The sequence below is a fragment of the Hyla sarda genome, chromosome 5 (assembly GCF_029499605.1).
Source record: "Hyla sarda isolate aHylSar1 chromosome 5, aHylSar1.hap1, whole genome shotgun sequence".
Lineage (NCBI taxonomy): Eukaryota > Metazoa > Chordata > Amphibia > Anura > Hylidae > Hyla > Hyla sarda.
This window is the reverse complement of record NC_079193.1, coordinates 104,975,998-105,003,902: the sequence shown is the minus strand read 5'-3', so window position 1 is coordinate 105,003,902 and position 27,905 is coordinate 104,975,998. Positions and strand designations below refer to the sequence as shown.

The 27,905-nt window shown below is 40.6% G+C and overlaps 2 protein-coding genes and 2 long non-coding RNA genes across 8 annotated transcripts; 2 read left to right on the top strand and 2 right to left on the bottom strand.

Moving 5' to 3' along the window:
- Positions 1-376: 376 nt before the first annotated feature.
- Positions 377-5,940, top strand: LOC130273369 (uncharacterized). 2 transcript variants are annotated; one of them, XM_056520062.1, is made up of 2 exons: positions 377-1,247; positions 1,363-5,940. In XM_056520062.1, the coding sequence occupies exon 2, from the start codon at positions 3,110-3,112 to the stop codon at positions 5,180-5,182; it is 2,073 nt and encodes a 690-aa protein (XP_056376037.1). In that variant the 5' UTR covers positions 377-1,247; positions 1,363-3,109; the 3' UTR covers positions 5,183-5,940. The 2 variants fall into 2 exon arrangements, with proteins under 2 accessions (XP_056376037.1, XP_056376039.1); XM_056520064.1 differs by having other exon boundaries at positions 1,363-3,113.
- Positions 3,102-6,226, bottom strand: LOC130273373 (uncharacterized). 2 transcript variants are annotated; one of them, XR_008843972.1, is made up of 4 exons: positions 6,130-6,226; positions 4,719-4,814; positions 3,561-3,655; positions 3,106-3,230 (listed from the first exon to the last, which is right to left on the bottom strand). It is a non-coding gene; the product is annotated as an uncharacterized LOC130273373 (long non-coding RNA). The 2 variants fall into 2 exon arrangements; XR_008843971.1 differs by lacking the exon at positions 3,561-3,655 and having other exon boundaries at positions 3,102-3,230.
- On the top strand, positions 6,009-11,572 carry LOC130273370 (uncharacterized). 2 transcript variants are annotated; one of them, XM_056520065.1, is made up of 2 exons: positions 6,009-6,879; positions 6,995-11,572. In XM_056520065.1, the coding sequence occupies exon 2, from the start codon at positions 8,742-8,744 to the stop codon at positions 10,812-10,814; it is 2,073 nt and encodes a 690-aa protein (XP_056376040.1). In that variant the 5' UTR covers positions 6,009-6,879; positions 6,995-8,741; the 3' UTR covers positions 10,815-11,572. The 2 variants fall into 2 exon arrangements, with proteins under 2 accessions (XP_056376040.1, XP_056376041.1); XM_056520066.1 differs by having other exon boundaries at positions 6,995-8,745.
- LOC130273374 (uncharacterized) lies at positions 8,734-12,515 on the bottom strand. 2 transcript variants are annotated; one of them, XR_008843974.1, is made up of 4 exons: positions 11,762-12,515; positions 10,351-10,446; positions 9,193-9,287; positions 8,738-8,862 (listed from the first exon to the last, which is right to left on the bottom strand). It is a non-coding gene; the product is annotated as an uncharacterized LOC130273374 (long non-coding RNA). The 2 variants fall into 2 exon arrangements; XR_008843973.1 differs by lacking the exon at positions 9,193-9,287 and having other exon boundaries at positions 8,734-8,862.
- Positions 12,516-27,905: the final 15,390 nt, after the last annotated feature.

Sequence of the window (27,905 nt, the reverse complement as noted above, 5' to 3'; positions counted from 1 at the left end):
CACAGCATATCACTCCATATGTTATCACTACACAAGTTCCTATCAATACCACATACCTAACATGGTCCGATCATGACTAAAAGAGTAATCTTGTTATCAGTTAATACCTGGTTATACTATACCATGCTGTTACACATCATAATACCACACCAGCATGTCCTCTTTTACATATCACCTTCATCTTTACCTATGACAATGTGAGTCTCCCCCTTACAATGTGATCACTATACAGGCAGTGCTTACTTCTTCTCTGCACTGATTAACAGACTAATATCCCTGTATAGTTCTCTATAAACATCTTGTCTCCCTCTCATGCCTGCTTATCCCCTAACAGTGGGATCCTCACAGGATTCACATAGCCTGAAGTGTCTAAGAGACTGTCAGTATCTCCTGACAGTGCAATCCTATTATACACAGTGCTCACAGCCCACACTGACCAGGCAGCTAGTATCCCCTGACAGCACTATTTGCATATAGATAATAATCGCACAGCTTACACTGAATAGGAGCCTGTCAGTGTCCTCTGCCAGTACGATCCTCACAGCCTTCACAAGTAAGGAGAAACCACATTCAGAGCTGATTGGTAGAGAGCTGACCATGTGACCTCCTAGCATAGCAACGCGTCCAGGGCAACCAGCCCTGCTTCAGAGCTCACTGCTATTGACGTGCTTCTCACACAGGAAGTGCCTTGTTTACACTGTTCACATGATGCGGCTGACAGCTTCCGGCCCACTGCGATTCTCCAGCAGTTGCTAGTCTTGGTCAAACACATAACCTGACCTTATATTACCACAATTTGTAATTGTTTTGCTTCCTAATGTATATTCATACTGTATATTATATGTAAGTGCTGTTTCTGTTCCTGTACTTTGATTTTCAAGTTTGGATTGTTACTCCTCCCATGTGTTTTTGGCGCCCATTTTTGGGCTATATAAACCTGCTATTGTTGTACTGTCCTTATCCTGATCTGAGGAAGGGAGGGATCCTCCCGAAACGCGTAATCTTGTCCATTTTATTGTTTTTTTAATAAAATGTCCTGCTGAGGACTTTCCTATTACCTTTGGCATCCGCCTCATCTGTCTACAAGAGTCTGCAGCGCCATACCTGAGGGTTTTTTCCTGCTCTACTTCTAATATTGACTCCCAGGACGACTTGTTTCCTCCTGCAACCCATCGGCATAGCAGCGACTCGTACTACAGTACCCAGATTATATCGTGGGTGATATGCTTTTTTGCATAGATCTCAAGGTGAGCGGCCATCTATAAGCCCCGTGGGGTTCCCCCCCCCCACCCACCACCCGATCTATTGAGGGTAAATACACGAGGCGCCGTCCGTCGGTCCTTTCTTTTCTTTTCTCTACAGATTCTTCAACACAGGCCGTTAGCTGTAACGTGCCAGAAGAGTTTCTACTCATGGCCGAGGCGACCGTGACTACCCTCCCTTCATTCGCTACCATGGACCTCAAGAATACAAGATTAAACAGGAGATCCATGATGTTCGACACCCTTGTGACTTCCACACCATTCATTGGAACAGTGATGTCCTCCTCTGATCCTGCAGGTACTGTTAAGGTTAATGATTTTGAACAAATGAAAAGCCTCTTCTTTGAACTTGAAAAACTCTCAGCGGAAGAAACTCACCATCAACTGGACAGTGCTTTTCTTAAAGTATATCTGAATGAAAAACTTGTTCCCAGGGGTTTAAGACTGAGACCAATTGCATCATTCAAAGAGGACACTGAGTTTTACAGTAAATGGGAATATGCTTTAAACTTCTGTTCCTCCACACTCCTTCAATTATTATCAGAAAAAAGGGACTCAGTTGTAGACCACCTCTCGGATAAAATCGATAACTGCATATTTGCACTCTCGAAGTTCCAACATTTACCGGAATACACAGAGTGGCAGTTATCTCATAACACAAAATCACTCAAGTTGGAAAAAGAAATATTACAAAAAAAGCTGACCAAGCTGAACAGAGATAGGAATGACTATCAGAATAATAACATCAAATACTGGCTCAAAACAGACAAACCACATGATGGGAACCTCACTTATAGTAAAAACAAAAATATTAATAATAAGACAAATAAAAATAAATATCCACCACGTTCCTTAAACAATACTAAAACCTTCAGACCAACTTACAAAACTACCCCCCAGCCACCATCTAATCTCATTCATAAAACCACAACCCAGAATACTACTCCTCGGCAACCCTACTCCCACAAACCCAGACGCCTTAATCCATCTGAACCTACCCACCAGTCACACTCCAACTCTTTCCATAAACAGCTTTCTACCTCTGATTGTCACTCCCATCCATCCAATATTATACCACAGACCAGCACTCATACTACTACCGTCCATCATCCCACCATCAATACGGCTCCATCTAATCCACCTCCTCAGGAACTCATTGAATTTATTAACTCATGTAGCCTCAATCCACCCAAACACGAACCTTCTAAACGCCTTCCTTCAGGCCGTTTCTCTTCATCTGACCAAGATTCTCTCCTTGATGACTCACTACTAACCGTTCATATCACTACCCCCCCTTGCAGTAATGATCCAGGACGCATATATTTCACCCCAATGGAGAACCCCCCCACTAACCATCCCAAACTCTCAAATACCACCATCCCCAATATGGATTTATCCTTACCCCACAACCAACACAACACTACTGTTTTTTTAGACCTCCCCCGCAGAATTCAGATATCACCCCCACCTATGAAACCCACAACCCCTATGGAACTAGTGGACATAGCTCCCCCTTTAGGGGTAAAAAGAAAAGACCGCGGAGACGGGGATGCAGGGGAGGTCGAAAAAGAAACGAGGGAAGACAAGAGAAAAAGGAAGAACAAGACACACAAGGTTGTCCAAATATAGACACTGTTAAAATATTCAATCTCTCTACTTATATTATCAATGATATTGAAAATAATATCCTCAAAAGAGGGCTATCATTCTGTCCGACGGGAAGGTCCAACAGCTTTGACCTATTTATTGACCTTAATAATTTTGTGAAAAAGCTTACTATTAAAAGGTTTTTCAATATCAAAGGTGAACCACAAGGGGAGCACAGCCACACCACTGATATAGAATCTATGGTACCAGCACCTATACACACTGACCTTAAACCAAAATCGAACTTCTATCCCCTCCAATCGAGAGGCAGTTACCTTGATACTTTTCTTAGCATGGTCGCACACGATCTAGAAAAACTTACTAAAAGAGACAATAAATATGCTAATAATTTATCTCGCATTGAACACCAAACCTTAAAGAAACTAGCGGAGAACCGTAATATTGTGATTCGACCAGCAGACAAGGGGGGAGGGGTGGTCATTTTAAACACAGAAGATTATATCAAGGAAGCTAACAGACTCCTTACCGATCCCAAATTTTATAAAACGTTGCCTACAGACCCGACTAAGAAATACACTGATGAATTGAAAACATTGGTTAATGAAGGTTTTCAGACGGGCGTCCTGAATAAATCTGAAAAAGATTTTATTCTTATACATGAACCATCTTTACCTATTTTTTATTACTTACCAAAGGTTCATAAAAATACCGAAAATCCACCAGGGCGCCCTATTGTATCTGGGATAGGCTCTGTGTCTTCCAATTTGTCACATTATTTAGACCTGCTGTTGCATAAATACGTTTTAAAATTGACCTCCTACCTCAAAGATACTACAGATTTTATTTCCTCCATTTTAGCAGTAGAATGGAAGACAGAATACCTCTTGGTTACAATGGATATCACTTCCTTGTACACGGTGATAGACCACGACCTGGGGATTAATGCTGTGGCTCATTTTCTAAACAATGACCCAGAACTCCCACAGGCTCAGCGCGATTTTATTCAAAAAGGTCTTCGCTACGTTTTAACACACAATTACTTTGAATTCCAGAAATGTATTTATGCTCAGCATACCGGCACCGCAATGGGGTCACGCGTGGCACCCAGCTTCGCTAATCTTTTTGTGGGCTTATTTGAGGAGACTTTTGTTTATCCAAACCATCTATTTCGACACTGTGTTTATTTTAAACGTTTTATTGATGATATATTTTTTATTTGGAATGGTTCCACTGTTTTATTAGATGAATTTTTAACATATCTTAACTGTAACAACTGGGGCCTTCATTTCACACATAATGTTTTTAATGATAATGCTGAGTTTTTAGATGTTGTTGTTTTCCACAATGGCCTAGGAGCTTTGAATACTAAAACCTTTTTTAAAAAAGTAGATAGTAACAGCTATCTTGATTTTACTAGTTCACATTTTAAAAAATGGCTCATAAATGTGCCTTATGGGCAATTTAAACGTATTAGACGAAATTGTTCTAACCTCAATGATTTTGAAGAACAGAGTGACATTCTAAGAAAAAGGTTTAGGGCTAAAAAATACCCAAAGGCCATTGTGGATTCTTCTTTTAAGAGGGCTAGCACTCTATCACAACAAGAATGCTTGTCCAAAGGAAAATTCACCCCGAGCAATGAGAAAGATTGGTCTATAAATTTCATAACCACTTTTTCTAGAGAGCACAAACACATTAAAGACATTTTACACAAACACTGGCCAATTGTAATGAATGACCCCTTTCTACGAGACACTCTCCCCCAAAAACCAGGTGTTACATTCAGGAGAGGTAAAACACTCCGTAATATTATAGCTCCCAGCAGATTAAAAACTCACAATCACCAACCTGTGAATTTCCTCACCACCACAGGCGCTTATAGATGCGGGCATAATCGCTGCAAATGTTGTGCAAATCTCCACCACCGTGCCAAAACTTTCACCTCTAAAATCACGGGAGAAACATTCCAGATTAAAACCTTGCTGAACTGCTCCTCCCAATACGTGGTGTATCTTCTGGATTGCCAATGTGGTCTACAATATGTGGGGAGAACCATTAGGTGTCTACGGGAAAGAATCACAAAACATAGGAACAACGCCACCAATGGTTTTCTCCTCCATAGTGTCTCCCGGCATATAACTGAACAGCATGGTCAAAACTTCAATGTTATTTCAATTACCCCAATAGAAAGTATATCCAGGGACATTCCACATAGGTTTAATACCTTACGTAAACGAGAAAATTACTGGATATACAAACTCCAAACATTGGTGCCCACAGGTCTTAATGAGATGATAGAATGCTCCCTATAAATAAGGCCATCACCTTGTCATCAGATAATTCACTCCTGCTCTTACTTTATTCTTCTGTTTTACAACTTCCCCATGCATATGCAGTTGAAACCATTATTCCCTATATGGTTTTGTATATGTTCACGCATGTGTGTAGATGGGTGTATGTGTATGTGTATATGTGTATATATGCATATGTGTATATATGTGCATGTGTGCATATGTATTTGTACATGTGTTTTCATTACTACATGTTTTTATAGTACCTAGACCCATTTATATACATATATTTTGTACGCCATGCACATATTCATATTTCTTAACGCCATGCACATATTTATATTTCTTAATGCTATGCACATATTTATATTTTTACTAGGTTACAAAGAGTGTACTGTTTACATAGGGTGTTCTGATCCATTATACACCAATGGTTGATATAGGGTTATATACCTATTATGGCCCTTAAGACACAGCATATCACTCCATATGTTATCACTACACAAGTTCCTATCAATACCACATACCTAACATGGTCCGATCATGACTAAAATAGTAATCTTGTTATCAGTTAATACCTGGTTATACTATACCATGCTGTTACACATCATAATACCACACCAGCATGTCCTCTTTTACATATCACCTTCATCTTTACCTATGACAATGTGAGTCTCCCCCTTACAATGTGATCACTATACAGGCAGTGCTTACTTCTTCTCTGCACTGATTAACAGACTAATATCCCTGTATAGTTCTCTATAAACATCTTGTCTCCCTCTCATGCCTGCTTATCCCCTAACAGTGGGATCCTCACAGGATTCACATAGCCTGAAGTGTCTAAGAGACTGTCAGTATCTCCTGACAGTGCAATCCTATTATACACAGTGCTCACAGCCCACACTGACCAGGCAGCTAGTATCCCCTGACAGCACTATTTGCATATAGATAATAATCGCACAGCTTACACTGAATAGGAGCCTGTCAGTGTCCTCTGCCAGTACGATCCTCACAGCCTTCACAAGTAAGGAGAAACCACATTCAGAGCTGATTGGTAGAGAGCTGACCATGTGACCTCCTAGCATAGCAACGCGTCCAGGGCAACCAGCCCTGCTTCAGAGCTCACTGCTATTGACGTGCTTCTCACACAGGAAGTGCCTTGTTTACACTGTTCACATGATGCGGCTGACAGCTTCCGGCCCACTGCGATTCTCCAGCAGTTGCTAGTCTTGGTCAAACACATAACCTGACCTTATATTACCACAATTTGTAATTGTTTTGCTTCCTAATGTATATTCATACTGTATATTATATGTAAGTGCTGTTTCTGTTCCTGTACTTTGATTTTCAAGTTTGGATTGTTACTCCTCCCATGTGTTTTTGGCGCCCATTTTTGGGCTATATAAACCTGCTATTGTTGTACTGTCCTTATCCTGATCTGAGGAAGGGAGGGATCCTCCCGAAACGCGTAATCTTGTCCATTTTATTGTTTTTTTAATAAAATGTCCTGCTGAGGACTTTCCTATTACCTTTGGCATCCGCCTCATCTGTCTACAAGAGTCTGCAGCGCCATACCTGAGGGTTTTTTCCTGCTCTACTTCTAATATTGACTCCCAGGACGACTTGTTTCCTCCTGCAACCCATCGGCATAGCAGCGACTCGTACTACAGTACCCAGATTATATCGTGGGTGATATGCTTTTTTGCATAGATCTCAAGGTGAGCGGCCATCTATAAGCCCCGTGGGGTTCCCCCCCCCCACCCACCACCCGATCTATTGAGGGTAAATACACGAGGCGCCGTCCGTCGGTCCTTTCTTTTCTTTTCTCTACAGATTCTTCAACACAGGCCGTTAGCTGTAACGTGCCAGAAGAGTTTCTACTCATGGCCGAGGCGACCGTGACTACCCTCCCTTCATTCGCTACCATGGACCTCAAGAATACAAGATTAAACAGGAGATCCATGATGTTCGACACCCTTGTGACTTCCACACCATTCATTGGAACAGTGATGTCCTCCTCTGATCCTGCAGGTACTGTTAAGGTTAATGATTTTGAACAAATGAAAAGCCTCTTCTTTGAACTTGAAAAACTCTCAGCGGAAGAAACTCACCATCAACTGGACAGTGCTTTTCTTAAAGTATATCTGAATGAAAAACTTGTTCCCAGGGGTTTAAGACTGAGACCAATTGCATCATTCAAAGAGGACACTGAGTTTTACAGTAAATGGGAATATGCTTTAAACTTCTGTTCCTCCACACTCCTTCAATTATTATCAGAAAAAAGGGACTCAGTTGTAGACCACCTCTCGGATAAAATCGATAACTGCATATTTGCACTCTCGAAGTTCCAACATTTACCGGAATACACAGAGTGGCAGTTATCTCATAACACAAAATCACTCAAGTTGGAAAAAGAAATATTACAAAAAAAGCTGACCAAGCTGAACAGAGATAGGAATGACTATCAGAATAATAACATCAAATACTGGCTCAAAACAGACAAACCACATGATGGGAACCTCACTTATAGTAAAAACAAAAATATTAATAATAAGACAAATAAAAATAAATATCCACCACGTTCCTTAAACAATACTAAAACCTTCAGACCAACTTACAAAACTACCCCCCAGCCACCATCTAATCTCATTCATAAAACCACAACCCAGAATACTACTCCTCGGCAACCCTACTCCCACAAACCCAGACGCCTTAATCCATCTGAACCTACCCACCAGTCACACTCCAACTCTTTCCATAAACAGCTTTCTACCTCTGATTGTCACTCCCATCCATCCAATATTATACCACAGACCAGCACTCATACTACTACCGTCCATCATCCCACCATCAATACGGCTCCATCTAATCCACCTCCTCAGGAACTCATTGAATTTATTAACTCATGTAGCCTCAATCCACCCAAACACGAACCTTCTAAACGCCTTCCTTCAGGCCGTTTCTCTTCATCTGACCAAGATTCTCTCCTTGATGACTCACTACTAACCGTTCATATCACTACCCCCCCTTGCAGTAATGATCCAGGACGCATATATTTCACCCCAATGGAGAACCCCCCCACTAACCATCCCAAACTCTCAAATACCACCATCCCCAATATGGATTTATCCTTACCCCACAACCAACACAACACTACTGTTTTTTTAGACCTCCCCCGCAGAATTCAGATATCACCCCCACCTATGAAACCCACAACCCCTATGGAACTAGTGGACATAGCTCCCCCTTTAGGGGTAAAAAGAAAAGACCGCGGAGACGGGGATGCAGGGGAGGTCGAAAAAGAAACGAGGGAAGACAAGAGAAAAAGGAAGAACAAGACACACAAGGTTGTCCAAATATAGACACTGTTAAAATATTCAATCTCTCTACTTATATTATCAATGATATTGAAAATAATATCCTCAAAAGAGGGCTATCATTCTGTCCGACGGGAAGGTCCAACAGCTTTGACCTATTTATTGACCTTAATAATTTTGTGAAAAAGCTTACTATTAAAAGGTTTTTCAATATCAAAGGTGAACCACAAGGGGAGCACAGCCACACCACTGATATAGAATCTATGGTACCAGCACCTATACACACTGACCTTAAACCAAAATCGAACTTCTATCCCCTCCAATCGAGAGGCAGTTACCTTGATACTTTTCTTAGCATGGTCGCACACGATCTAGAAAAACTTACTAAAAGAGACAATAAATATGCTAATAATTTATCTCGCATTGAACACCAAACCTTAAAGAAACTAGCGGAGAACCGTAATATTGTGATTCGACCAGCAGACAAGGGGGGAGGGGTGGTCATTTTAAACACAGAAGATTATATCAAGGAAGCTAACAGACTCCTTACCGATCCCAAATTTTATAAAACGTTGCCTACAGACCCGACTAAGAAATACACTGATGAATTGAAAACATTGGTTAATGAAGGTTTTCAGACGGGCGTCCTGAATAAATCTGAAAAAGATTTTATTCTTATACATGAACCATCTTTACCTATTTTTTATTACTTACCAAAGGTTCATAAAAATACCGAAAATCCACCAGGGCGCCCTATTGTATCTGGGATAGGCTCTGTGTCTTCCAATTTGTCACATTATTTAGACCTGCTGTTGCATAAATACGTTTTAAAATTGACCTCCTACCTCAAAGATACTACAGATTTTATTTCCTCCATTTTAGCAGTAGAATGGAAGACAGAATACCTCTTGGTTACAATGGATATCACTTCCTTGTACACGGTGATAGACCACGACCTGGGGATTAATGCTGTGGCTCATTTTCTAAACAATGACCCAGAACTCCCACAGGCTCAGCGCGATTTTATTCAAAAAGGTCTTCGCTACGTTTTAACACACAATTACTTTGAATTCCAGAAATGTATTTATGCTCAGCATACCGGCACCGCAATGGGGTCACGCGTGGCACCCAGCTTCGCTAATCTTTTTGTGGGCTTATTTGAGGAGACTTTTGTTTATCCAAACCATCTATTTCGACACTGTGTTTATTTTAAACGTTTTATTGATGATATATTTTTTATTTGGAATGGTTCCACTGTTTTATTAGATGAATTTTTAACATATCTTAACTGTAACAACTGGGGCCTTCATTTCACACATAATGTTTTTAATGATAATGCTGAGTTTTTAGATGTTGTTGTTTTCCACAATGGCCTAGGAGCTTTGAATACTAAAACCTTTTTTAAAAAAGTAGATAGTAACAGCTATCTTGATTTTACTAGTTCACATTTTAAAAAATGGCTCATAAATGTGCCTTATGGGCAATTTAAACGTATTAGACGAAATTGTTCTAACCTCAATGATTTTGAAGAACAGAGTGACATTCTAAGAAAAAGGTTTAGGGCTAAAAAATACCCAAAGGCCATTGTGGATTCTTCTTTTAAGAGGGCTAGCACTCTATCACAACAAGAATGCTTGTCCAAAGGAAAATTCACCCCGAGCAATGAGAAAGATTGGTCTATAAATTTCATAACCACTTTTTCTAGAGAGCACAAACACATTAAAGACATTTTACACAAACACTGGCCAATTGTAATGAATGACCCCTTTCTACGAGACACTCTCCCCCAAAAACCAGGTGTTACATTCAGGAGAGGTAAAACACTCCGTAATATTATAGCTCCCAGCAGATTAAAAACTCACAATCACCAACCTGTGAATTTCCTCACCACCACAGGCGCTTATAGATGCGGGCATAATCGCTGCAAATGTTGTGCAAATCTCCACCACCGTGCCAAAACTTTCACCTCTAAAATCACGGGAGAAACATTCCAGATTAAAACCTTGCTGAACTGCTCCTCCCAATACGTGGTGTATCTTCTGGATTGCCAATGTGGTCTACAATATGTGGGGAGAACCATTAGGTGTCTACGGGAAAGAATCACAAAACATAGGAACAACGCCACCAATGGTTTTCTCCTCCATAGTGTCTCCCGGCATATAACTGAACAGCATGGTCAAAACTTCAATGTTATTTCAATTACCCCAATAGAAAGTATATCCAGGGACATTCCACATAGGTTTAATACCTTACGTAAACGAGAAAATTACTGGATATACAAACTCCAAACATTGGTGCCCACAGGTCTTAATGAGATGATAGAATGCTCCCTATAAATAAGGCCATCACCTTGTCATCAGATAATTCACTCCTGCTCTTACTTTATTCTTCTGTTTTACAACTTCCCCATGCATATGCAGTTGAAACCATTATTCCCTATATGGTTTTGTATATGTTCACGCATGTGTGTAGATGGGTGTATGTGTATGTGTATATGTGTATATATGCATATGTGTATATATGTGCATGTGTGCATATGTATTTGTACATGTGTTTTCATTACTACATGTTTTTATAGTACCTAGACCCATTTATATACATATATTTTGTACGCCATGCACATATTCATATTTCTTAACGCCATGCACATATTTATATTTCTTAATGCTATGCACATATTTATATTTTTACTAGGTTACAAAGAGTGTACTGTTTACATAGGGTGTTCTGATCCATTATACACCAATGGTTGATATAGGGTTATATACCTATTATGGCCCTTAAGACACAGCATATCACTCCATATGTTATCACTACACAAGTTCCTATCAATACCACATACCTAACATGGTCCGATCATGACTAAAATAGTAATCTTGTTATCAGTTAATACCTGGTTATACTATACCATGCTGTTACACATCATAATACCACACCAGCATGTCCTCTTTTACATATCACCTTCATCTTTACCTATGACAATGTGAGTCTCCCCCTTACAATGTGATCACTATACAGGCAGTGCTTACTTCTTCTCTGCACTGATTAACAGACTAATATCCCTGTATAGTTCTCTATAAACATCTTGTCTCCCTCTCATGCCTGCTTATCCCCTAACAGTGGGATCCTCACAGGATTCACATAGCCTGAAGTGTCTAAGAGACTGTCAGTATCTCCTGACAGTGCAATCCTATTATACACAGTGCTCACAGCCCACACTGACCAGGCAGCTAGTATCCCCTGACAGCACTATTTGCATATAGATAATAATCGCACAGCTTACACTGAATAGGAGCCTGTCAGTGTCCTCTGCCAGTACGATCCTCACAGCCTTCACAAGTAAGGAGAAACCACATTCAGAGCTGATTGGTAGAGAGCTGACCATGTGACCTCCTAGCATAGCAACGCGTCCAGGGCAACCAGCCCTGCTTCAGAGCTCACTGCTATTGACGTGCTTCTCACACAGGAAGTGCCTTGTTTACACTGTTCACATGATGCGGCTGACAGCTTCCGGCCCACTGCGATTCTCCAGCAGTTGCTAGTCTTGGTCAAACACATAACCTGACCTTATATTACCACAATTTGTAATTGTTTTGCTTCCTAATGTATATTCATACTGTATATTATATGTAAGTGCTGTTTCTGTTCCTGTACTTTGATTTTCAAGTTTGGATTGTTACTCCTCCCATGTGTTTTTGGCGCCCATTTTTGGGCTATATAAACCTGCTATTGTTGTACTGTCCTTATCCTGATCTGAGGAAGGGAGGGATCCTCCCGAAACGCGTAATCTTGTCCATTTTATTGTTTTTTTAATAAAATGTCCTGCTGAGGACTTTCCTATTACCTTTGGCATCCGCCTCATCTGTCTACAAGAGTCTGCAGCGCCATACCTGAGGGTTTTTTCCTGCTCTACTTCTAATATTGACTCCCAGGACGACTTGTTTCCTCCTGCAACCCATCGGCATAGCAGCGACTCGTACTACAGTACCCAGATTATATCGTGGGTGATATGCTTTTTTGCATAGATCTCAAGGTGAGCGGCCATCTATAAGCCCCGTGGGGTTCCCCCCCCCCACCCACCACCCGATCTATTGAGGGTAAATACACGAGGCGCCGTCCGTCGGTCCTTTCTTTTCTAGGGTCAAAATAGGCTCGGTCCCCAATGGGTTAAAGGGGTACTCTGTTGCTAGACATCTTAACTCCTTAAGGATGGACCCATATTTTACCTTAACCACTTAAGGACCAAAGGCGTACCTGTATGCCATTGGGAAATTCGGTCGGTACTGAGATCGCTGCAAATCTCGATTCACGTGTGACCCAGTGACCCGGAGATACATGGTGATTTATCTTCAGGGACAGGTAGGAGTTATAAAAAAAAAAGTGTAAAAAAGTTTAAAAAAAAAAATCCCCCCCGACCCCCTAATAGGTCCTAAAGGGTCTGCTGCAGATTTTTCAGCGTGACCTGTGCCCTATAAGGGGTTCAGGGTGCTGCATTTGGCCCCCACCATTCCCCCCCCCATATAACGGTGTGTGATTTATAATCACACACTGTTATATATAAAAGTTACACCAAGCACACACATGCACACTCCACCCACCCCCATCCCCCCCGGCCAGAGCCCCCCCCCCCCCCGATCATCCGGGCCTCTGCATTAAAAACTGCTTCAGGGAGTATCACACTTCCATGGAGTACTACATTTTCCCCATTCATTTTAATTTCCCATAATTTGACCCCAATGCACCAAGTCCAGAGTACATTCCAAATTTTAATCCCATAAAAACACTAAATTGCCCAAAAAACTCTTTTATAAAAAAAACAAAAACAAAAAAACTGATAACATCTCTGAGTCACTATCATCGGGGACTTTTTTATGTTGCCTCAAATGCGCAGCCCTCTCTCTCCACCTGAGCGAGGTGCGCATTTGAGGCAACATGTTAGGGATGGCCACACACATCACATTCCCAGAATGATGATTCAGACCATAGGGTTTGGGGTGGGCATATTTTTTTGTTTTGGCTATGCTCTGGGTCATCATTCTGGGAACATAACCTGTTTTATGATTTTACGCCCCACTGTACCCCTTGTTAGTAATTTACCCCATGTAACGCTCCTTGTGGGGGAGTCCCACTGTTCTGGCTCCATAGACAGCTATGTGCAAGCTCAAGGCCCCTGACTGCGCTCCTGCTCTTCCAAGATCGGTGTTCACCCGCAGAGCTGTTAACATCCAGATATGAGGTATGTCCTTACTCCAAAGAAATGTATCTACAAATTTACAGTGACATTTTCTCCTATTACCACTTGTGAAAATGAAAAATTTGGGGTAACCCCAGCAATTTAGTGTAAAAAATCTAATTTTTCCTTTTCACATCCCACTTTAATGAACATTTATCAAACACCTGTGGGGTGGTAAGGCTCACTGTACTGCTTGCTACGTTCCTTTAGGGGTGCAGTTTCCAAAATAGTATGCCATGTGTTTTTTTTCTGCTGTCCTGGCACCATAGGGGCTTCCTAAATGCGACATGCCCCCCCCCCCCATTTCAGCAAAATTTGCAAATGTGACTCCTTCTCTTCTGAGCATTGTAGTGCGCCTGCAGCGCACTTGACGTCCACACATGGGGTATTTCCATACTCAGAAGAGATGGAGTTATAAATTTTGGGGGGCATTTTCTCCTATTACCCCTTGTAAAAATGTAAAATTTGGGGGAAAACCAGCATTTTTGTGGAAAAAAAATGTATTTACATATCCAACTTTAACGAAAAGTCGTCAAACACCTGTGGGGTGTTAAGGCTCACTGTACCCATTGTTGCGTTCCTTGAGGAACCATGTGTTTTGTATGCCATGTGTTTTTTTTTTTTTTTTGCTGTCCTGGCACCATAGGGGCTTCCTAAATGGGACATGCCCCCCAAAAACCATTTCAGCAAAATTTGCTTTCCAAAAGCCAAATCTGACTTCTCTTCTGAGCATTGTAGTGCGCCAGCAGTGCACTTGACGTCCACACATGGGGTATTTCCATACTCAGAAGAAATGGGGTAACAAATTTTGAGGGCATTTTCTCCTATTACCCCTTGTAAAAATGTAAAATTTGGGGGAAAACCAGCATTTTTGGGAAACATTTTTTTCATTTGCACATCCATCTTTAACGAAAAGTCGTCAAACACCTGTGGGGTGTTAAGGCTCACTGTACCCCTTGTTACGTTCCTTAAGGGGTGTAGTTTCTAAAATAGTATGCCATGTGTTTTTTTTTTTTTTTTTTTTTAAATGGAACATGCCCCCCAAAAACCATTTCAGCAAAATTTGCTTTCCAAAAGCCAAATGTGACTCCTTCTCTACTGAGCATTGTAGTGCGCCCGCAGTGCACTTGATGTCCACACATGGGGTATTTTCATACTCAGAAGAGATGGGGTTACAAATTTTGGGGGGCATTTTCTCCTATTACACCTTGTGAAAATGTAAAATTTGTGGGAAAACCAGCATTTTAGTGAAAAAAATTAAATACATTAATTTACTCTTCCAACTTTAACGAAAAGTCGTCAAACACCTGTGTGGTGTTAAACCTCACTGTACCCTTTGTTACGTGCCTTGAGGGGTGCAGTTTCCAAAATGGTATGCCATGTGGGGGATTTTCTGCTGTTCTGGAACCATAGAGGCTTCCTAAATGGGACATGTCCCCCAAAAACCATTTCAGAAAAACTCACTCTCCAAAATCCCATTGTCGCTCCTTCCCTTCTGAGCCCTCTACTGCGCCCGCCGAACACTTTACATCCACATATGAGGTATTTCCTTACTCGAGAGAAACGGGGTTACAAATTTTAGGAAAATTTGTCTCCTTTTACCCCTTCAAAAACTGGGTCTACAAGAAAATGCAAGTCTAAAAAATGTGTGAAACACCTAAAGGGTTAACACATTTACTGAATGTCATTTTGAATACTTTAAGGGGTGCAGTTTTTATAATGGGGTCATTTGTGGGGGTTTTCTCATATGAAGGCTCTTCAAATCCACTTCAAAACACAACTGGTCCCTGAAAAATTCTGATTTTGCAAATTTTAAAGTAGAATATGTCACCAAAAAGCTATCTCTGATTCAGACTGAAAAGTAAAAGCATCCCAGAGTTATTAATGCTTAAAGTGACAGTGGTCTGATGTGCAAAAAACGCTCTGGTCCTTAAGGTTAAAATGGGCTTGGTCCTTAATGGGTTAAAGGGGTTATCCAGGAAAAAATAATTTTTTTTTATATATATATATATCGACTGGCTCCAGAAAGTTAAACAGATTTGTAAATTACTTCTATTAAAAAATCTTAAACCTTTCAGTACTTATGAGCTGCTGAAGTTGAGTTGTTATGTTCTGTCTAAGTGCTCTCTGATGACACCTGTCTTGGGAACTGTCCAGAGTAGAAGCAAATCCCCATCCCCAAACCTCTTCTACTCTGTGCAGTTCCCGAGACAATCAGAGATGTCAGCAGAGAGCACTGTTGTCAGACAGAAAAGAACAACTCAACTTCAGCAGCTGATAATTATTGGAAGGATTAAGATTTTTTAATAGAAGTAATTTACAAATCTGTTTAACTTTCTGGAGCAAGTTGATATATATATATATATATATATATATATATATATATATATATATATATATAAAGTTTTTTCTGGAATACGTCTTTAACCCGTTTTTGGACTTTTGTTACCTTTAACAAATCATAATTCTTAAAATGTTTCACCTAAAAATCCATATGATGGCTTATTTGCTCCACAAATTCTACTTTGTAATGATATCAGTCATTTTACCCAAAAATCGACGTCAAAACAAAAAAAAAAATCAAATTGAAGAAAAAAATGCCATTTTGGACTTTGGAATTTTTTTTGCGTTTATGCCATTGACTGTGCGGTTTAATTAACGATATATTTTTATAGTTCGTAAATTTCCGCAAGCGGCGATACCACATATTTTAATTTTTATTTACACAGTTTTTTGTTTTTTTTAATGGGAAAAGGGGGATGATTCAAACTTTTATTAGGGAAGGGGTTAAATGATCTTTATTAACTTTTATTTTTATAGGGGGCTATAACACTGCACACACTGATATTTTACATTGATCATTGTTATCCCATAGGATAACATTGATCAATGATTCTGCTGCTTGACACGCAGGAGGAAGGTAGGGACCCTCCTTGTGTCCTCCAGCTGTTCGGGATGCCGGGAGTAGTTTACTTTCACTTTAGACACAGCAATCAACTTTCAACACTGCATCTAAAGGGTTAATAGTGCACGGCACCGCGATCAGTGCCGCGCGCTATTAGCCATGGGTCTGCTATAAAGTCGTGGCCCCGCTTGATAGAAAGGCAGCGTACAGGTATGCCCTGTGTTCTTAAGATGTTAATGACCAGGCTCTTTTTTTATTTTTTTATTTGAGATGTTTCTCTTTAAATGGTAATAACTTTAGAACACTTTTTCTGATCAGAGCAATTCTGAGATTGTTTTTTTCTTGACATATTGTACTTTATAAAAGTGGTGCATTTTTGTTGACACGCAGCATTTTTAGTGAAAAACTCCAAAATATTGTGAAAAACTGGAAAATTTCTGGTGTTTTTCTTTATGTGGTGTACACTGTGCAGGAAAAGTAATATTTCCGTGGGTCAGTACGATTATGGCGATACCCATTTTATATAGCTTTCTTTGTTCTGTTTCCTTTTCTGAGCAAAATTCTTTTACTGCCATTCATTTTTCAACAGCCGTAACTTTTTTTTATTTTTCGTCGGACGCCATTGAGTGAGGGCTTATTTTTTTGCTGTATGAGCTGTACTTTTTATTGGTATCATTTTTCCAATACGTACTACCCTTTGATCTTTTTTATTCTGCTGTTTGTTCCCAAATAGGAGAATTTTGTGCTTTTTTTTTTTTTACGTGTTCATTGTGCAAGATCATTTACATTATAGTTTTATAGTACCCGTCATTATGGACGTGGCAATACCTATTATATATATATATTATTTGTGTTTTTGATATTTTTTGGTGGTAATACTGGGATTTATTGGGAAAGGGACATTTTTTTTTTGTACACTTCATACTTTTATTGAAGAACTTTTTATTAAATTTTTTTACACTTTTTACAGGTTATACTATACTGCAATACATTTGTATTGCAGCACAGTATGACCCGATCAGCCTCTGGCTTGATCTCACAGGCTTCCGTAGCAGGCAGACAGGAGGTCATGATCTGACCTCCTGCTGCTATAGCAACCAACGGCAGCCCGCTATCGTAATTGGTGAAAAGGGGGAACGCGCGCCACCTGTCTAAACCATAGATGCGTGATCAGGGGTATTCCGGTAGAAAACTTAGTTTTTTTAAATCAACTGGTGCCAGAACCGGTCTGGAGAAGCGCTTCGGCGCGCAACGGTCCGTCACCGAGAGGATACCCCCGCGTCTCTAAGTCACACTCCCCTGTCTGTACCACCTTCCCCCCCTGATGTGCCTTTTATCGAACCGGTCAATAAAATCCATCTGCATTCAAGGTCTGGTGAGTGCTCCGCTTCATCTTTTTTACTGGAATTTCACATTGTCTATCAGCGTGGTAGCACCTGTATGTACCTCCAGCAGTTGCAAGGGGAGAAGCAATCAAGGGTCCTAGCCTTTCCCATCCTTTTCATATACAGAGAGTGGTGCTGAGCTCCCTTCGATACAGATTTGTAAATTACTTCTATTAAAAAATTCTTAATTGTTTTAGTACTTATTAGTTGCTGTGTACTACAGAGTAGTATCATAGAGTACATGCACTGATCATAGAGTACATGATCACTCATATAGTGTTTCCTCTGTGCTTTACCATTGGTCTATCCTATCCTCTGTGCTTACTCACTGATCTGTGTCCTCTGAACTTAATCTGTTTATGTTAGTTATATATTTTGTTATACATTTTCTATATATTGTTTTACGCACTCACTTTTTCACTCACATCATTTTATATTTTTTCTCGTTTACCTATGAATAAATGATAGATTTTTTAGTATATAACCTATTTTCTATATTATCACATATACACTTCTGCAGGACAATGTTCATATCTATTAGTATAATTTTTAATTTTTCTTTTATTTATATTTATTATTTTTATATTTATTTTCATGATTATTAATTTTTTTATTACATATATATTTTTTTTATCTTTTATTTATTTATTATTATTATTATTTTTATATTTTATTTTTTATTTGTTATTTTTTATCTATTCATTTTTTTATATTTTTTTATTTATTTTTCTTTATTTTATTTATTTATGTTTATATTTTTTATTTTAATTTTAATTTTTTTTATTATTTATTTATTTATTTATTTATTTATATTCATTAGTATAGCACTTTCACTCTCACATACATTCTTCACATTTATTCTCTTTATAATTTTGTTCTTTACCTATTATCTCACATATATGTTTATATATATATTTCTTTATATTCATTTCTTACTATATCCTTATGACTGTGATTAGTGGCAATGTGGGGGATGGGCCGTGTTTCCTGTGTCCACTGACTCAAATATATGCGCGCTAGGACGTGCGTCCCATAGTTGATGCGCATAGTTGATGTCAGTGCACGTACTCATACATACATACATTGTGTGCGACTCTGCTCTGTGGATGGCGCACGCATCTGACGATGCGTTCCACGATGCGTATCATCATATGTATGTGCCTGTGCTTATTGCTTGCGTACTAGTGTATTCTTTTTAACGCGCATGCGTGAGTGGGGGTTGGCGCATGCGCACTGTATTTACTCTAACTTCTATGTGGAGCGGATGCAACGTCTTTGTGGGGACCGGAAACCATTCTGGCATCCCACTGGAGCTTGCACGCTGGTATTATCACTCATCTGCAAGGTATTCCCATAATTACTATTGATATATAAGGATGTACACACCGGGTATCAGCACAACACCCCTGAGGAAGTCGCTTGTGGCAACGGAACGCGTGGGGTCCTCTGTGGCCCTGTCCTGGCTGTACCTCGTTCATTATTGGATTCCCTCCTGTCGGATATGCCTGCCTCATTCATGATTTTATATAAGCATTTTATTGCATGTTTGGTACTTTGGGAGCCTTTTCAGCTAGGCCTTATAGTGTATCTTGGTTATCTGTTATCATATGAAGGCTGTGCTATATATTGACTGGAGTTAATTTATTTCCATTACATCTTTCAGGACAGGTGCTTTCTAAGAGGAGGGGGTTCATGGCCTCTCCTCTTTGTTGTGCTCTGGCCTTTTATGGCCAATTTTAAATGTTTTTATATCTATTTGTATATCTCATTATACTTTATTTTTGTGTGGTAAATGTGCAATAAAGAGAATTTTGTATTTCTTTAACTTGTATTTGGTGTGCTACTATTTTTCAGTGAAAGCTTTTTTCTATTTGATAATTTCAGTGTAAACAGTGTTCTATGTTTCCTGATCAGTTTAGTGTTTAGCATTCAGTTCTTCCGTTCATCCCCTGCTTCTCCTGGATTCTGCTGTTTAATTGTTCCATACCTAGTCTTGTTCATTTTATCATGTCTGCCGTTTATCTGGATTCTAGTTTATGAACTGTTTGTTAATACACTATATTGTGTTCTGTTTGCCTGTATATATTCTGTCTTGTGTATCTGCTTGTTTGGTAGTTTTCCCGCTTTGTTTCTGGCCTGTGACCGACTATGTTTATTATTTGTTTTTACGCCCCCTGCACGTGTTTTTACGCCTTTATCTCAGGTAGGGACCGACACCAGGGTTTTCGATCCATCGTTTAGGGCGGATGGGCAAGTAGGCAGGGAGAGTGTTATTAGGGACAGCTCACTCTCCCTGTCCCAGTCATGTCACCTATACTATAAAAACATATGCAACATTGTGCCAAATTCGTCTTGTTTTGGTACATCCTTTTTGGTATACCACACATCTGATGTGTGTGGTATAAATGTGAACCTAAATACGTGCAAATGGTTTCCTTTTCTATATAGTGTGTAAATGACTGTATGGAAGTGATATTAACCCCTTAAGGACTCAGCCCATTTTGGCCTTAAGGACTCAGACAATTTAATTTTTACGTTTTCATTTTTTCCTCCTCGCCTTCTAAAAATCATAACTCTTTTATATTTTCATCCACAGACTAGTATGAGGGCTTGTTTTTTGCGCGACCAGTTGTCCTTTATAATGACATCACTCATTATATCATAAAATGTATGGCGCAACCAAAAAACACTATTTTTGTGGGGAAATTAAAACGGAAAACACAATTTTGCTAATTTTGGAAGGTTTTGTTTTCACGCCGTACAATTTATGGTAAAAATGACATGTGTTCTTTATTATGAGGGTCAATACGATTAAAATGATACCCATTATTATATATTTTTATATTATTGTTGCGCTTAAAAAAATCACAAACTTTTTAACCAAATTAGTACGTTTATAATCCCTTTATTTTGATGACCTCTAACTTTTTTATTTTTCCATATAAGTGGCGGTATGGGGGCTCATTTTTTGCGCCATGATCTGTACTTTTTTTTGATACCACATTTGCATATAAAAAACTTTTAATACATTTTTTATAATTTTTTTTTAATAAAATGTATTAAAAAAGTAGGAATTTTGGACTTTTTTTTTTTTCGTTCACGCCGTTCACCGTACGGGATCATTAACATTTTATTTTAATAGTTCGGACATTTACGCACGCGGCGATACCAAATATGTCTATAAAAAATGTTTTTTTACGCTTTTTGGGGGTAAAATAGGAAAAAACGGACGTTTTACTTTTTTATTGGGGGAGGGGATTTTTCACTTTTTTTTAACTTTTACTTTTACATTTCTTTACATTTTTTTTTACACTTGAATAGTCCCCATAGGGGACTATTCATAGCAATACCATGATTGCTAATACTGATCTGTTCTATGTATAGGACATAGAACCGATCAGTATTATCGGTCATCTCCTGCTCTGGTCTGCTCGATCACAGACCAGAGCAGGAGACGCCGGGAGCCGGACAGAGGAAGGAGAGGGGACCTCCGTCCGGCGTTCTGAATGATCAGATCCCCGCAGCAGCGCTGCGGGCGATCCGATCGTTCATTTAAATCGCGAACTGCCGCAGATGCCGGGATCTGTATTGATCCCGGCACCTGAGGGGTTAATGGCGGACACCCGCGAGATCACGGGCGTCGGCCATTGCCGGCGGGTCCCTGGCTGCGATCAGCAGCCAGGATCAGCCGCGCATGACACGGGCATCGCTCCGATGCCCGCGGTTATGCTTAGGACGTAAATGTACGTCCTGGTGCGTTAAGTACCACCTCACCAGGACGTACATTTACGTCCTGCGTCCTTAAGGGGTTAAAGGGGTACTCCGGTGGAATTATTATTTTTTTTTATCAACTGTGCCGAAAAATTTAAGAGATTTGTAAATTACTTCTTTTTGAAAAATCTTAATACTTCCAGTTCTTATCAGCTGCTGTATGCTCCACGGAAGTTCTTTTCTTTTTAAATTTGTTTTCTGTCTGACCCCCGTGCTTTCTGCTGACACCTCAGTCAGGAACTGTCCAGAGCAGGAGAGGTTTGCTGTGGGGATTTGCTCCTACTCTGGACTGTTCCTGACATGGACAGAGTTGTCAGCAGAAAGCACTGTGGTCAGACAGAAGAAAAATTGTAAAAGAAAAGAATTTCCTCTGTAGTATACAGCAGCTGATAAGTACTGGAAGGATTAAGATTTTTAAAGGGGTACTCCACCCCTAGACACCTTATCCCCTATCCAAAGGATAGCAGATAAGATGTCTGATTGCATGGTCCCACCTCTGTGGACCCCCCGCAATCACGGCTGCGGCACCCCAGACATCCGATGCACAGAGCGAACTTCGCTCCATGCCAGATGACTGGTGATGCGGGGCAGAGGCTCATGAAGTCTTGGTCACAAATCGCTCGTAACAACACGGCCTTACCTCCTCAATGCAAGTCTAAGGGAGGGGGCTTGACAGCAATTATGCCCCCTTGCATTGAGGGGCATTGCCGTGAAAGAACGACGTAGTGCAGTAGGGAGATCGTGGGGGTCCCAGTGGCGGGTTCAGTCATCTTATCCCGTATCTTTTAGATAGGGGATTAGATGTCTAGGGGCGGAGTACCCAATTAAATAGAAGTAAATTACAAATCTGTTTAACTTTCTGGCACCAGTTGATTTACAAAAAATAAAATAAATAGTTTTTCTCCGGAGTACCCATTTAAGTGATACAAAAGTAAAAATTGTCCAGCATGAACTTCCAGGTAAAAAACTGATTCTTTGTTGGTGATTCATAAAATCTTTATAGGACATATGAGTACAGACAAATATTAAAACATCCAGTGGTGTGTTTGATATTGAGTGATGAATCACCAATGTCCATTGGGCAAGGAGATGATGTTGTAACTCTAGAATTTAGAATTTGCCGACTGTCCATAGACTTTTAACATCCAGGCGGTCAGCACATAACTCTGTACTTACATTTCAGAACATCCATGCATAAAATTTGCAAAAGCACAAAAATCAAGCTGATGCAAGAACAGTCGACTCAGTGGCACCAGAAAACTATCTTATGTCATTTGTGCCACATTTACAGAGTTTGACAAATTAAATGTGTACTCCTAAATGTGATCTCTTCTGCGGCGACCCCTGTCATCTGGTGCACAGAGGGAACTTCGCTCTGTGCCTGATGACTGGGATGCAGGGGCCGGAGGCTCGTGACGTCATGGGGCGTGGCGGCCGTCAGCGGCGGGACCCCTGCGTTCAGACATCTTATTCCCTATCCTTTGGATAAGGGATAAGATGTCTAAGGGCAGAGTACTCCTTTAAATAAAATGGCTCTTTAAAAATGTATACTCTATCCACAGGATAAGGGCTAAGTGTCTTATTCTGGCGAATGGCCTTCCCATGCAATTCTCTAAGCGAGCGCCAGAGACCAAAAAATTGTAAATATAAAAATTGCCCTATTCTGACCCCTAAAACTTTTATATTGTTCAGTCTGCAGGCTGGGTGAGGATTACTATTGGAATTTAGTTTTTTTTTTTTTTTTTTTTTGCTTTTACACTGTTGGCAATGCGGGATTTGGCATGTGATGATTTAATAGTTTGAATTCTGCACGTGTCAATACAAATGTTTTTTGATTTTCTGTTGTGCAAAAATGGGAAAAGGGGTGATCTGAATTTTTATTGTAGGTGTTATTTAAAATATTTTTAAAAAACATTTTTTAACCCGTTCAGGACCCAGGGCGTTTGGATACGCCCTGTGTACCTGGGTCTTAAGGACCCAGGGCGTACCTGTACGCCCGTTGGAATTTCGGTCCCCGACGCGCACCGGGCGGGGACCGGACTGGGGTGACTGCTGATATCGATCAGTAGGCACCCCGCGCAAATTCCCAGTGGGTCATCAGACCCCCCCCCCATGTCGGCGATTGGCGCAAATCGCAAGTGAATTCACACTTGCGATTTGCGCCGATTCCGGGTCATACAGGTCTATGGTGACCCGGTGTCCCGGAATATAAGGGGGATCTCGATTGTCTAAGACACCTACGATCCCCCTGAAGGGATAGGAGTGAGGTGGCAGAGGTGCCACCCCTTCTATCCCTGCTATTGGTGGTCTAGACACGACCACCAATAGCAGATCGGGGGCGGGGGGGTTTACTTTCATTTTCCCCGTCCAGCCCACCCACAATAGGCGGGGCAGAACGGGGAACCGAAGGGGACCGGGCGTCGAAGATCCACTTACCCGTCGGTGGAGGCTGCGGGACGGGATCGGCTGCGGTGATCGGCGCGGGCGGCATGTCGTGCGGCAGAAGAAGACGGCTCCCTGGATCAGACAGAAGCCTGTAAGTTCCCTAGCAACATCTAGAGGTCTACAGTCTGAGACTGTAGCTCTCCAGATGTTGCAAAACTACAACTCCTAGCATGCCCAGACAGCTGTTTGGGCATGCTGGGATTTGCAGTTTTGCAACAGCTGGAAGTCTACAGTTTAGAGACCACTGCACAGTGATCTCAATACTGCCCTCTAGATCTTGCAAAACTACAACTCCTAGCATGCCCACACAGCAGTTTGCTGTCTGTGCATGCTGGGATTGGTCCACAGATTGGAGATCACTGTGCAGTGGTCTCTAACTGTAGCCCTCCAGATGTTGCAAAACTGCAAATCGCTGTCTCGGCATGCTGGGAGTTGTAGTTGTGTACCTCCAGCTATTGCATAAGTACATCTCCCAGCATCAGTACATGCTGGGAGTTGTAGTTTTGCAACAGCTATAGGCACACTGGTTGGAAAATACTGAGTTAGGTAACAGAACCTAACTGAAGGTTTTCCAACCAGTGTGCCTCCAGCTGTTGCACAGTCTGTCAGTACATGCTGGGAGTTGTAGTTTTGAAACAGCTGGAGGTTTTCCCCCCGATGTGAACGTACAGGGTACATACACACGGGAAGGTTTACAAGTTTCCTGCTTCAAGTATGAGCTGCGGCAAATTTTTCGCCGCAGCGCAAATTTTTAGCGGGAAGCTCACTGTAAACCTCCGCCAGTGCGAATGTACCCTAAAAACACTACACTACACTAACACATAATAAAGGGTAAAACACTACATAAACACCCCCTTACACTGTCCCCCCCAATAAAAATGAAAAACTTATTGTACAGCAGTGTTTCCAAAACGGAGCCTCCAGCTGTTGCAAAACAACAACTCCCAGCATTTCCGTACAGCCACTGACTGTCCAGGCATGCTGGGAGTTTAGTAACAGCTCGAGGCACCCTGTTTGGGAATCACTGGCGTAAAATACCCCTATGTCCACCCCTATGCAACCCCTAATTCAGTCCTCAAATGCGCATGGCGCTCTCTCACTTCGGAGCCCTGTCGCATTTCAAGGAAACAGTTTAGGGCCGCATATGGGGTATTTCACTACAAATTTTGGGGGGCTTTTTCTCCTTTTACCCCTCATGAAAAGGAAAAGTTGGGGGCTACACCAGCCTGTTAGTGTAAAAAAAAATGTTTACACTGACATGCTGGTGTTGCCCCATACTTTTTATTTTCACAAGTGTTAAAAGGAAAAAAGACCCCCAAAATTTGTAACACAATTTCTCCCGAGTATGGAAATACCCCAAATGTGAGCGTAAAATGCTCTGCGGGCGCACAACAGGGCTCAGGAGTGAGAGCGTGCCATGTACATTTGAAGCCTAAATTGGTGATTTGCTTAGGGGTGGCTCATTTTACAGCGGTTCTGACATAAACGCAAAAAAAGATATACCCACATGTGACCCCATTTTGGAAACTACACCCCTCACGGAACGTAACAAGGGGTATACTGAGCCTGAACACCCCACAGGTGTTTAATGAAAATTCTTCAAAGTTGGATGGAAAAATGAAAAAAAAAATTTCACTAAAATGCTGGTGTTACCCTAAATTTTTCATTTTCACACGGAAAAATAGGAAAAAAGCCCCCCAAAAATGTATAACCCCATTTCTTCTGAGTAAGAAAATACCCCATATGCGGATGAAAAGTGCTCTACTGGCGCACTACAATGCTCAGAAGAGTAGGAGCACCATTGGGATTTTGAAGAGAAAATTTGTCCGGAATTGAAGGCCACATGTGTTTACAAAGCCCCCATAGTGCCGGAACAATGGACCCCCTCACATGTGACCCATTTTGGAAACTAAACCCCTCACATAATGTAATAAGGGGTACAGTGAGCATTTACACTCCATAGGTGTCTGAGAGATTTTTGGAACAGTGGTCCGTGAAAAGGAAAAATTTTATTTTTCATTTGCACAGCCCACTGTTCCAAAGATCTGTCAAACGCCAGTGGGGTGTAAATACTCACTGCACCCCTTTTTAAATTCTGTGAGGGGTGTTGTTTCCAAAATGGGGTCACATGTGGGGGGTTTCACTGTTCTGGCACCATGGGGGGCTTTGTAAATGCACATGGCCCCCGACTTCTATTCCAACCAAATTCTGTCTCCAAAAGCTCAATGGCGCTCCTCCTCTTCTGAGCATTGTAGTGCACCAGCAGAGCACTTGACATCCACACATGGAGTATTTCCACACTCAAAAGAAATGGGGTTACAAATTTTGTTTTTCATTTTGTCCTATTACCCCTTGTAAAAATGTTAAATTTGGGGGAAAACCAGCATTTTAGTGAAAAAAAAAATTTAGTTTTTCATTTACACATCTGACTTTAACAAAAAGTCGTCAAACACCTGTGAGGTGTTAAGGCTCACTGCACCCCTTGTTGATTTCCATGAGGGGTGTAGTTTCCAAAATAATATGCCATGTGTGTTTTTTTTTGCTGTCCTGGCACCATAGGGCTTCCTAAATGCGACATGCCCACCAAAAACCATTTCAGCAAAATTCGCTTTTCAAAAGCCAAATGTGACTCCTTCTCTTCTGAGCATTGTAGTGCGCCAGCAGAGCACTTATCCCATATAAAAATTTAAAATTTGGGGGAAAACTAGCATTTTAATGAAAAAAAAAATCATTTACACATCCAACTTTAACAAAAAGTTGTGAAACACCTGTGGGGTGTTAAGGCTCACTGGACCCCTTGTTACGTGCCTCGAGGGGTGTGGTTTCCAAAATAGTATGCTATGTTTTTTTTTGTTTTTTTTTTTGCTGTTCTGGCACCATAGGGGCTTCCTAAATGTGACATGCCCCCCAAAAACTATTTCAGAAAAACTCACTCTCCAAAATCCCACTGTCGCTCCTTCCCTTCTGAGCCCTCTACTGCGCCAGTGGAACACTTGACATACACATATGAGGTATTTACTTACTCGAGAGAAATTGGGTTACACATTTTAGGAAGATTTCTCTCCTTTTATCCCTTGTAAAAATTCAAAAACTGGGTCTACAAGAACATGCGAGTGAAAAAAATGAAGATTTTGAATTTTCTCCTTCAATTTGCTGCTATTCCTGTGAAACACCTAAAGGGTTAACAAAGCTTTTGAATGTCATTTTGAATACTTTGAGGGGTGCAGCTTTTATAATGGGGTAATTTGTGGGGCTTTTCTAATAAGAAGGCCCTTCAAATCCACTTCAAAACAGAACTGGTCCCTGAGAAATTTTGATTTTGAAAATTTTGTGAAAAATTGGAAAATTGCTGCTATACTTTGAAGCCCTCTGATATCTTCCAAAAGTAAAAACATGTCAACTTTATGATGCAATCATAAAGTAGACATGTTGTATATGTGAATCAGTATATAATTTATTTGGAATATTAATTTTCCTTGTCAGCAGAGAGCTTCAAAGTTAAAAAAAATGCACATTTTTCTATTTTTTCATAAAATTTTTCAATTTTTCACCAAGAAACGATGCAAGTATCGACAAAATTTTTACCACTAACATAAAGTAGAATATGTCACGAAAAAACTATATCGGAATCAGAATGAAAGGTAAAAGCATCCCAGAGTTATTAATGCTTAAAGTGAAAGTGGTCAGA

What these genes read in the sequence shown, in the direction of transcription:
- LOC130273369 (XM_056520062.1), top strand. Translation starts at nt 3,110, where the DNA reads ATGGTACCAGCACCTATACACACTGACCTTAAACCAAAATCGAACTTC.
- LOC130273370 (XM_056520065.1), top strand. Translation starts at nt 8,742, where the DNA reads ATGGTACCAGCACCTATACACACTGACCTTAAACCAAAATCGAACTTC.